Source organism: Dermochelys coriacea, chromosome 1, assembly GCF_009764565.3.
Source record: "Dermochelys coriacea isolate rDerCor1 chromosome 1, rDerCor1.pri.v4, whole genome shotgun sequence".
In the NCBI taxonomy this organism is placed as follows: domain Eukaryota; kingdom Metazoa; phylum Chordata; order Testudines; family Dermochelyidae; genus Dermochelys; species Dermochelys coriacea.
In genome coordinates, this window is record NC_050068.2 from 27,432,075 (window position 1) to 27,444,374 (window position 12,300).

The 12,300-nt window shown below is 38.6% G+C and overlaps 1 protein-coding gene across 3 annotated transcripts in view; it reads right to left on the reverse strand.

Moving 5' to 3' along the window:
* Positions 1-4,457: 4,457 nt before the first annotated feature.
* The window catches only part of SESN3 (sestrin 3), a 68,538-nt gene continuing 60,695 nt past the window's right edge, over positions 4,458-12,300 (reverse strand). For all 3 annotated transcript variants that reach the window (XM_038400938.2, XM_038400946.2, XM_038400964.2), the window contains 2 exons: positions 8,372-8,516; positions 4,458-6,945 (listed from right to left, as the gene is read on the reverse strand). In XM_038400938.2, the coding sequence (XP_038256866.1) occupies positions 6,859-6,945; positions 8,372-8,516 (232 nt within the window). In that variant the 3' untranslated portion in view covers positions 4,458-6,858. The remainder of the gene's footprint in view (positions 6,946-8,371; positions 8,517-12,300) is intronic.

Genomic DNA, 12,300 nt, shown 5'->3' on the forward strand with positions numbered 1-12,300 from the left:
TGAATTGTGTTTCAGATACAAAGACATAGCATATACATTCATGATGTGGCTGTCCAGCAAAAATTGGGGTACAGATTTCAAGTTAAAATCCTATCTTGTAAGTTACAGTTTATAACCAGTTCTGTCACAATCAAAGTATTTTGTGGCTTTGTGTATTTTCTCAAAGTCTCAAGACTGGAGCCCAAGTTTACAAGATTTTAATATTTATCCTACTGTTGGAGGTTTGTTGAGTGGCTGTACCTGTCCTATCAGCATTAGTATATTGTTCCCTGTAATCATACAATACCTTTTCATTTATCACGTGTATTGTTGGGTGGCCCTGTTTGAATCATGGTGACAAAATGAATTAAATATGAAGAGGCACAATGTAAAACTGGAGGAGGCAAAGTGTAGATTGATTATAGTTTGTTTGGATGAATTTGGTGCCATTTTATCTACATCCTTAAAGATGGACAGGCATCTGATGTTCCATAATTCTTAAAACTTTGCCTTAAAGAAGTTTATAACCAGAAAAGGAGATTCAAATAAATAGTTCGTTTGTGCTTTCAAAAATTAAAGGCTGGCTCCCCCTACCCCTTTCTACTGCAGGAGTAATGATAAAATGGACAAGATACCACAATTACTCCATTGCAACCAAGCAACTCAAAGCCGTACCTTTTGTAAGGAAATCTCATTGGTAATCTTGGGGAAAAATAAAGTGTTGCCAACTTCTCCCCTGCATACAGAAGTACAATCTGTGTATTTTTATGCATTTAATGCTATTTTATTTTCGGGAATAAAAAACACTGATTTCCCTCCTAATTTTATTACTTCCTTCCTGTTAAACAGCCCCATGTTTGCAGATGCTTAAGCATGTGAGTAACTTTATTCATACGAGTACATTTACTCAGGTAACAGTAGCTGCATGGTTAGGCCAATTATTTTATATATTCATCAGTATCATAAGGACGCTATAATGATATCAGAATAAGGAGCAAAACTCCCACTGATTTCAATTAAAGCAGAATTAAGCCCCCTTAAATGGGGGTAAAAAACCTTTGCTGTCTCAAGTAACCATGAGATGTATTTATGCTTAGGAGTTGTCCCACAAGAAGTAAAAAAAAAGAAAAAAAAGATAATTTGTTCTAAAGGCCATTATGAATTCTACCCCATTTTAAGGGTTTTTTTCCACATAGTCTCAAGTGGTTCCCTGTTGAAATTCATTTTAGTCTCTTACTCATTTGTATAAAGATGTGCGAGAGAACTGAGTGGTCTAGGTTTAAAGCCCTTACATGGGCAAAACTCCCAAAGTCAAAGAAAGTTTTGCCTGAGAAGAGCCTTCGTGAGTGGATCAAGTGTAAGTATTAGTGGACTTCTTTTACTGTAGACACAAGATGGGCGAGATTTTTTTTTATTGGGCCAACTTCTGTTGGTGAAAGAGACAAGCTTTCAAGCTTGCACAGAGCTCTTCTTTAGGCCTTTTATTGTAACCACAGAGCCAGAATCTGATCCCAGTTGCCCATACTGAGTAGCACCCCTCCACAAGTGGTCCAGTTGGTTCATATCTTAAGGATGGCAGAATGTGACCCTTAGAAATAAAGCTCTGCTAAGCTAGTCTCCCTTCTTGACAGTTAGTGTGATTTCACTATTTAAAATAGGTACTCAGTACTGAACTTTTAGAAGAGATCTAATTTCCCTGGCCAGGAATAAAGAGAACATTTGAATTCAGTTTTCAGAGTAGCAGCCGTGTTAGTCTGTATTTGCAAACAGAAAAGGAGTACTCGTGGCATCTTAGAGCCTAACAAATTTATTTGAGCATAAGCTTTCGTGAGCTAAAGCTCACTTCATCCAATGAAGTGAGCTGTAGCTCACAAAAGCTTATGCTCAAATAAATTTGTTAGGCTCAAAGATGCCACGAGTATGAAGTGAGCTTTAGCTCACGAAAGCTTATGCTCAAATAAATTTGTTAGGCTCTAAGATGCCACGAGTACTCCTTTTCTGTTTGCGAATTCAGTGTTGCTGAAAGTGAGGAACACTGAATATGACCACTGAACTCCAGCTAGCTTCTAGGTGGTTGATGTGGGAAATGAATGCAATTTTAAGATCTTGAGCCTGGGAGCTCATCCCTGAAGCATGACATTTAGGCTTTGACAGGTCGGAGACCAGGACTGGGAACTTCTCAGCATTTGGTGGGAGGGAGGAAGAGACCTTTTTGTAGGCAGGTTTAGCCATAGAAAAGAGGGGGTCAGAGCCCCTGGTGAAGAGCAGGAGGATTGTACAGCTGGACAGGAGATGGGAATGGGGTGGCTGTGGGGACCGACTGCATGGCCAAGTATAGTTGTTGTAAGGGTTAAAATAGCATAGAACAGGCAGATTCTATTCAAGCATCCGCCCACTGCTCTGCCAATGCATCAGTCCTAATCTGGGACACCTCTGCTATTCTTGTCCTACGTGTCTCCCATGCCTAAGGGGTGTGTGATTTTGTGATGTGTATAGCTTGCCAAACTCTTTCACTTGGGAAAGATTTCTTGATTTAAATCTTCTAGAAGTAAAGAAACTAATGGCTGCACCACTTAGGATGGGGTCTTTCCCTCTAATTTAAAAATGGATTCTGAAAAATTTGACACTTTTGGCCAGGTCTTGTGGTTGGCAGCATTTGTATGCCACAAACAGATCAGCCAGTGCTAAGTTTCATTTACAGATGATTGATCCATTTCCCTCTCTTATTTATGCACTAAAGTCCAGGATCAGGCCCTATGAATATGAAGCTCCGACACAGGCTATACGCCCACTGAATCCAACGGGCACTTTGTGCAAGTGGAGACTGCAGAATTTACCCCCTAGAAGACAAGAATCTAAACTGGTCAGTCTGAGCACATTTGTTAAATGCATGTACTTCTGATGAACAAATGCATAAGCAAGAGAAAGGATGTCAAGATTTTGCTCTACAGGGGTAGCAGCCTACAGATTAAGATCTTTTGAAAAAGTTAATAAAACGTATGTATGTCAATAAACCAATGCAAATCACACTATTACTTTAATATCCAGAGAAACTGATTTCTACCCTATTAACTTTTGGCAACTGAATACCTTTAAAAATCTGGTTCAGAGATGGAGATAGGAACCTATTGGGATTTTAAAAAAGTGCCTAGGTACCTAACATCTATCGAACACAACTGTAGTAGGCACCTAATCTGCGTCTTTAGTTGCCTAAACTCCTTTAAAAATCTGGCCCTTTGTCCTTTTTAATTTAAGCTTTTTTTATTATTAAAAAAAGCCTTGTTTTTCTGATTTGTTCTAATCTACCTTAAATTTACGGTAACCCTGAATATGTAATTTTTAGATTTGTAGCTGATTTTGTAGCTCCCTTTTGCTAAAACATTAAACAAATTAGGGTTTTTTTTAAATTTGTTTTTTAATGGGGGATGGGGGAAAAAGCTCTCTGGCCCAATTCTCCAATAATCCCAGCAATATTCATGGAGGCATCCTATGCACTAGAATTGCAGCACGATGGATCTTGATGGATATAAGTGAACTATAGAAGCATTTCAAAAATTAGTTCTCATGGGACTCTACAACAGTTTGAATCACTTGCTGTTAGCATAAATTGTTGTTTAAAATGAATTCTGTTATTATATGACTACAATCCCATGATGTTCAATTGCCAGTTTTATATTCCACAGAATACTGAGCTAATGCAAATGGCTTTTCTAATTTGTACTTTCCCCACTTATTTTCATTACAGATGAGCAATTTCTGAGAGTATTGTTCTGCACCTGACCAGAATACAAATACTTTTAAAATGCTCTTAAGGTTAATAAGCACTCCAATCTCATAAAAAAAGCAATTCCTTATTTACAGCATTTCCTACGATATGTGGTTAGTCATTACCCCAGTGAGCCAATAGTTTCGGCCTTTTCTTCAGCAGATGAGATGATGCATTTGTCTTTTTAACTTGGTGAAGATTGGGATTTTGATGACTAAATGTTAATGCTGGCAAATAGAAACCCCAGCAGTAGAAAGCAAAAAGTCAGTATCTATGCATGTACTCCCATTAAGGTACATTTCTGACAAAGGAAGTTAACAAGCAATGAAGTTTGAGGATTCACATTCACAACGTGCATTTTTTTTTTTTTTTTAAAAACAGTTGCACATTTAAGTTTGGCACAAAGTGAGCCTAAGGTGTAGGTAAAAATATACGGTATAATCGTATACCTTTAACACCTGTCCTGAACAAACATCTATATTTTAAAAATATCACATTTTGAGTATAAAAGCTAGGCTATAAATGATTATACAGTAAATTCAATACTCTGAAAAAGTGGAAAACAGCATTGTTACTTTTAAGTTTGCATTTTATATAGAAAAGTTATAGCAAACTAGTTGGCAAATGACATTTCCCAACATGGAATGCCATGCGGGCCATATTAGATTAGATATGGCACCTTCTGAAATCAAGTTTTGTTGTTTTTTTTTTAAAACTGATTCACTATGAATAGATCAATTCATTTACAGTTTATGTATTTCAAAATCTAATCACGTACTTTGCTGAGAAGGCAATTCAGCTGGAAAAGTAAATTCTATAGTGAAAGATTAAAATAAAGGCACTAAAGTTTCCACAACTAACACTCAAGCTACTTTAAAATCCTTATATTTCAGAAGAGGAATTAAGTGGTTATGATAGTTACCTAAAACTAGTTTCACCTTCCTTCCAAAACTTAAACTCTTCTTGAGAAATACCTGGCTTCTCATACCAAAGGAATTTCACTGTACAGTTCCCGTCACTTAAAGGCAGAGTTACTAACTGAAGAACGTCCTTACCAGATATAATTGTTACAAGCAAAAACTCACTAGGTGCAGCCACTATAGTTAAGTTGAAAAAGATTATAACAAGTTAAAGAATTCAAATCTAAGGTTATGCATATCAACCTCTCACCATTTTGTCTGAATAATCTTTGTAGTTAGCTATACAAGATAAATAAATCTTATTTATGCAATGTTTTATATAGGAGAGATTCTGATGCACAGTTTGATGGATAGTTTCTTATCTTGGCTTAAAAAAATTAGTAATTTCTTTCTCACAAGGCTTTTTATGCAAATAGACTGCCGTCCAAAAGTGCAGAAAAAGTTTATTTAAATGTACAATCATTTAGTTTTCCAATCTGGAACAGACAGCTAAAGCAAAACCTCCCAACATGTGGTGTCACAGCACGTTATTAAGAGAGGGAAGGAGGAAGAAAAAACCCCTAAATTTAGTAGCATACTGGTCCAAGTTTGTTTGTTTTCCCTCAATGAAAGATGTAAAAATATGACTACTATGTTAAAAAAGCTATTCTGCAGTCTTCAATGGAAAAGCCTTTTTACATCTTCTACAATTCAGAGGAACTTTAAAAAAACCTAACCAGTTAGTTTCTAATACATGTAAAAGCAAAATAAAGTCACCCTTCTTATATAGTGAAAATAAAAACCAAAACAAAAGATTTTTAGCAGTGATAGCTGTGTTCTACTGGGAAAGTTTAAGCATCAATTTAGGCACTTCACCGGTTCATTAATACAATCCAAAGTAAAGCTATAAACACTGAAATGTTGTGCTCTTAAAATCAGTCTAGTCAAGCAACACAAAATAATGCAAAAATGTGACATTTTTGACAGCTTATTTCTTCCCTTCCCCAATATTACCAGTTGTCCAAGTAAATTTTATTTTGTGGCTGCTTTGGCACTTAAATATCAGATTGCTCAAGCCATACAAGCTAAAACAAAAATGCTAAGCCTTGGACAATAAAGAAATTGTTTTAAAATTTCTTTATGGTTGTATAAAAAGGGCACTTTAGTAGCGACATACTAGGGAAAAGCTTGCTTTCTTTTTAAATATTGCACTTTTCTTTTGTTCACACACATTAATGCATAGAAACACAATTTTAGCTTTGAATATTGAAGTGTTCAGACACCATGAATGAAAAAATTCTAGGAAATAAATTTCTATAACCTATTAGGAAAAGAACAGGTATGATAGCCTTCCTTTGCTTTACTTAATTAAAAAATGCACTGGAGAAAGGAGAGTGCAAACATTTTTTTTTTGGTCAGTCTCTGTATTGCGTTTACAGATGCCAACTAGGTGAACTTGCAAGCAACACTATGATGCGCATGCATGTTGTAAAGAAGATTGAGAGTGACTGTCAGTAAGACAAGATTATTCATGATTGAACCATAATATGTACAACTGAAATGGATAATTGTGAAACCTCTTCTTTTGGAAAGAGGAAAGGAAAAAAAACTGAATTTTGCATTTCAGTAGCATTCTGTAGAATTTATCATGATTAATGTCACATTAAAATGTGGACAACATTGGCATTATATTTCACATCACCTTCAATTGCTGTAGTAAAACAGTGCCTGACAAGTAGTCTCCAGCAGATAAAGAATCCAGTAACCAGTTGAGTTTAATACATCACATGCTTCTCTCTACTAGCGTTAGGACATTGCATTAAGATCTCTTAGAACATCCAAAAAAACCGTTGCTGAATTCCACTAATCTGAAAAATGATTGCTGGAAAAGATAAACACTTTTTTCCTGTGTTTAAGAACAAAGCACTAAGTTGAGTTTAACAACACTAGTTTTAGGATTTTGACCAGTATCCTGAAATCCAACCAGAAAAAGTAGTGCTCCTCAGTGTTATTTTTGCTATCATTAGTAATGTTAAGCATCAAGAAAATAAAACACATCATTGCACATTACAGCCGCCAAAAACACGGCTAAACTTTGACACTAGAGATTTGAGTAATTTGATGCTACATCACATACAGCTTCTGGTGTGTATCTATTTCAAAAAGGTCTTTACATATCAATTAAACTTCCTTCGCCCCCTCTGAATTGATACTTCAGGTCAAGTGACGAGTTATGGCACGAAGGGCATATAGAAGTTCTGCTTGCATACGGGCTTCCATTAAAAGTAGATTTAAGTGGACCTATTTGAAATTAAAAAAAATTAGTCATTTAGTTCACCATTACATATCAACAAGCAGAGGCATTTAATCACTTAATTATCTTACAGATTTAGATTTTTGTGCCAAATGAAAATAGCTGCATCACTTCTCTCTACATTCTAGTGCCACGTACTAGACTGAAGTGTTGCCATTTCTTCTCCAGATGGCTATCTAATATGCCAATTTTATATGACATTCTGGACTCCCAGGTAACAAGCCTTAATTACTGCTTTAAGCAGTGTTCCATCTGCTTTAACAGAAATTACAGCAAAACAATGCTGTACAGTAATGGAAATCATGACAGAAGACTTACCATTCACCATCACTATAAGCATTATACTCTGAGGACTAGTTTTCTGTTATCAGTGTTATATAATCAATCCACATGCCACACACCCTACGTACTATCTGAAGTCAACTGTCAAATAAATGCAACCTCATGGACGGCAAATTATTCCAATGAAGACTGAGGATGGTTTCAGAATGACATTTACTTAACAAGGAACAGAAATGCACATATCGCTGCCTACTGCTTTAGCATCTGGACTTACTGCACAACTGTCTCAGGAACTTCTAGCAGCACGTCTCCTGGTACAATGCAGGAGCACTGGCATGTATCCTACCCAAGTATTGACCAGGTCTGTTCTGGCTTAACTGGTGGATATTATGAGACCATAACAGTTATAAATAAAAGGAAGATCAAGAAAGCTTTATCCTATCTTATCTATTACAGGTCTTTAAGAAAGCCTGCTTGTATCGAAGATCTAATCATCATGATTGGAGGCATCTGCAGTAGTAGTTTAGAGAAAGAACAAATAATGGGCAGTATTGTGTGTCATCTCAGGAGTGCGATTTTTATGTCATTCCTGTTTATTGCATCATGCACAAGACACAGTGGCCACAGGCACACTATGATATTTTGTATGCCACTCATACTAAAAAGGCATACAAGTATTATCAATGCTTGGTAGTTAACTTAAAAATAGTGTGTGTGTGCGCGTGTGCAATGTATTTTACCATTGAAAAGCAGCGTAGATACAAGTTAATTTATCTTCTCTATAAGAATCAAGTCGTATCAGAACAGTTGACTACTTCACCATTTCCAAAACTGCCCATTTTTCTATATGCAGATCTATGGATCTAGCTTCATGCAGGAGTCATTAGAGACTGTCCATGATGTGCTCATTATGAAAATGTTTTGGCAACAGTGACATTTAATATTCATTGAACTAACTTGTAAGGCTCTACTGTACAGTATTTAAGTTAATTCTTTAAGCTTTTTCTTTATTGTTAAGAAAGTTAACTCTAGTACATCCCCCCCATCCCCTCTTTTGCAAGCCCCCTTATTATTTGCATTGTTTACATAGCCAAACATTACACAAGAGGCCCTGTGCTATGAAACACTTACCTTCTCTGAGTGCTTGAACTGACGCCAGTAACTATCGTACATGCGCTTGGTAGTTCTCTCTGGGTAGCAGGTCACTGTCTTAATGTAAACCTTCAGGCTGCGTTCAAGTAACTGATTAACTTCCCCATAATCATAATCATCATACCTAAGCAAAATAAGGCAGACTGATATTTTGTCTGGACCCACATGGCTTTTTAAATTCTGAAACTACATGTATTTATGAAATATAATACTAGAAGGAGCGGTTACTTATCTTGTATAGTAACTGGAGTTGTTAGAGATGTGTTACCCTACGGGTGCTCCATGTCAGAACATGCGCATGCCTGTGCACTTTTGATAGGAAATTTTGCAAGCATGTCCATCTGCAAGTCCATGCTTGCACCCCAGACACCCTCATGCTCTGGTACGAGGGCATATGGGGAGGAGGAGGAAGCATACCCACTGCCAGGCCAGTTCCTTCTCAACCATGGAAGTCCAGTGAAAGAAAGACTTAGAGGCAGAGGGGAAGAAGGGTGGGAAGTAGAACACCCACAGGGACACATCTTGAACTCCAGTTAGGCTCCAGTAACTTCTCCTTTTTCGAGTAGCATCCCTATGGGTGTTCCACATCAGAAAATTCATCAGCTCTCATTTATGGAGGAGGGTGCCGAAGAGGGATTCAGTAGAACAGCATCACTGAAGCAACTTCAGCTCTGCAAGTCGATACAAGAGCACAGTGCCAGGAAAACGTGTGCACTGAAGACCAGGTGGCACCCCTGCAGATGTTAAGGATAGGTACGTTTTTCAATATGGCTACAAAGGTAGACTGAGTCCTGGTGGAATGAGCAATAACTGTCAGCGTATGAGTGTGTGGAAATCGTACCTCCTTTCATGCGTTCTGCAGTTGAGATGCAAAAGCCTAAAGGGCCTAGTCTTATACAGGTAAAAAGCAAGGACTTTACGTTCAGTGTATGGAGGCTCGTTTGTCCTCTCAAACAGTGAGGCTTGAGATGAACACCAGCAGGTGAATCACTTAATGTGGAATTCTGGAAAACCTTAGTAGGAAGGGAAGGTGTTGTCGTAGTGTCACCTCGTTCAACAGAACACTGTATAGTGGAGTCAGCCACCAAGGTTCCAAGCTACCATCGCCTCAGTCAGGGGGCAAGACACGAGGAATGAGGTCTTAAGGGATAGATCAATATTTGCCACAGGTTCAACTGGGTGTTTTCTCAGTGCATTGAGAGCTAAGTTGAGGTCCCATGATGGAGTTGGTTCCTTGACAGAAGGGAAAAGGTTGAACACGTCCTAGCAGTTGGGAGGCATAGTGGTATGGTAGGCCTCCTGTGGCTCTAGAGCAAGAAAATTCCTGGATGGCACTGATGATGAAGCTGTGTGCCTGGAAGAGATTCAACGTCCAAGATGTAATCCTGCAAGCTGATGACTGCAATGGAAGCTCTGATCAGGATGTCGTTCAGGAAAGGGTCCCTACAACCTGAGTATGGCTATTATCACCACCACCATCTTTGTAACAACCCTGAGGGCAGAGGACAGGCTAAATGGGAGTGTTTGCTACTGAAAATGTTCTCTGAAGTTCCCCCAGGATAGGGCTGACACTGTAGAGGACAGGGACTCCATCCAAAACTTCATTTTCTTCATGCATTTGTTGAGCCTTTAGAGGTCAAAAATGATTGATAATGCCCCCCCCCACACACACACACACGCTTGTGCTCTTCTGTAGAATGCAAAAAAAAAAAAAAAAAAAAAAAAAGATTAGAACCCAGAGAATCTTTCTTCTGAGGGAACACTATCACTCTCATGTCCAGAAGAGGAGATATTTTGTTCCAGATCAGATTGTGTTTTACGAGGTCATTGGAGCTGGATGAGTGGATGAAGAACAGATGGGGTAGTGTCTCTGGCTCATTATTTCCCTGATGCACTTGTTTGTGGTCGATGAAAACCATTTATCTAGGAAATGGGAAATCCTGTCCCTTCACTTCAGCTCTGGGCAGATGCCTATGCAATATTTAACATAAAGGGGATTTGGGGGAGAGGTGAGGGCTGCGGTCCCTCTGGACTTTTTCATAGATTCATAGATACTAAGGTCAGAAGGGACCATTCTGATCATCTAGTCCGACCTCCTGCACAAAGCAGGCCACAATCTCACCCACCCACTCCTACGAAAAACCTTACCTATGTCTGAGCTATTGAAGTCCTCAAATCGTGGTTTAAAGACTTCAAGGAGCAGAGAATCCTCCCTCAAGTGACCCGTGCCCCATGCTACAGAGGAAGGCGAAAAACCTCCAGGGCCTCTCCAATCTGCCCTGGAGGAAACTTCCTTCCCGACCCCAAATATGGCGATCAGCTAAACCCTGAGCATATGGGCAAGATTCACCAGCCAGATACTACAGAAAATTCTTTCCTGGGTAACTCAGATCCCATCCATCCAATATCCCATCTCAGGGGATTAGGCCTATTTAATTGATCTTTAAATATTCAGGGTAATTACCAAAATCACATTATCCCATCATACCATCTCCTCCATAAACTTATCGAGTAGAATCTTAAAGCCAGATAGATCTTTTGCCCCCACTGCTTCCCTTAGGAAAAAGAAAAGGAGTACTTGTGGCACCTTAGAGACTCACAAATTTATTTAAGCATAAGTTTTCGTGAGCTACAGCTCACTTCAAAGTGAGCTGTAGCTCAAGAAAGATTATGCTCAAATAAATTTGTTAGTCTCTAAGGTGCCACAAGTACTCCTTTTCTTTTTGTGAATACAGACTAACACGGCTGCTACTCTGAAACCTGCTTCCCTTGGAAGGCTATTACAAAACTTCACTCCTCTGATGGTTAGAAACCTTCGTCTAATTTCAAGTCTAAACTTCCTGGTGGCCAGTTTATACCCATTTGTTCTTGTGTGCACATTGGTGCTGAGCTTAAATAATTCCTCTCCCTCTCCTGTATTTATCCCTCTGATATATTTATAGAGAGCAATCATATCTCCCCTTAACCTTCTTTTAGTTAGGCTAAACAAGCCAAGCTCATTAACTCTCCTTTCATAAGGCAAGTTTTCCATTCCTCGGATCATCCTAGTAGCCCTTCTCTGTACCTGCTCCAGTTTGAATTCATCCTTTTTAAACATGGGAGACCAGAACTGCACACAGTATTCCAGGTATGGTCTCACCAGTGCCTTGTATAATGGTACTAAAACCTCCTTATCTCTACTGGAAATACCTCTCCTGATGCATCCCAAAACCGCATTAGCTTTTTTCCACAGCCATATCACATTGGCAGCTCAGAGTCATCCTATGTTCAACCAATACTCCAAGGTCCTTCCCCTCTTCCGTTACTTCTAATTGATGCATCCCCAGCTTATAACTAAAATTCTTGTTATTAATCCCTAAATGCATAACCTTACACTTCTCACTATTCAATTTCATCCTATTACTATTACTCCAGTTTACAAGGTCATCCAGATCCTCCTGTATAATATCCCGATCCTTCTCTGAATTGGCAATACCTCCCAGCTTTGTATCATCTGCAAACTTTATTAGCACACTCCCACTTTTTGTGCCGAGGTCAGTAATAAAAAGATTAAATAAGATTGGTCCCAAAACTCATCCCTGAGGAACTCCACTGGCAACCTCCCTCCAGCCTGACAGTTCGCCTTTCAGTAGGACCCATTGTAGTCTCCCCTTTAACCAATTCCTTATTCACCTTTCAATCTTCATATTGATCCCCATCTTTTCCAATTTAACTAATAATTCCCCATGTGGCACGGTATCAAACGCCTTACTGAAATCTAGGTAAATTAGATCCACTGCGTTTCTTTTGTCTAAAACCTCTGTTACTTTCTCAAAGAAGATCAGGTTGGTTTGGCACGATCTACCTTTTGTAAAACCATGTTGTATTTTGTCCCATTTACCATTGACTTCAATGTCCTTAACTAATTT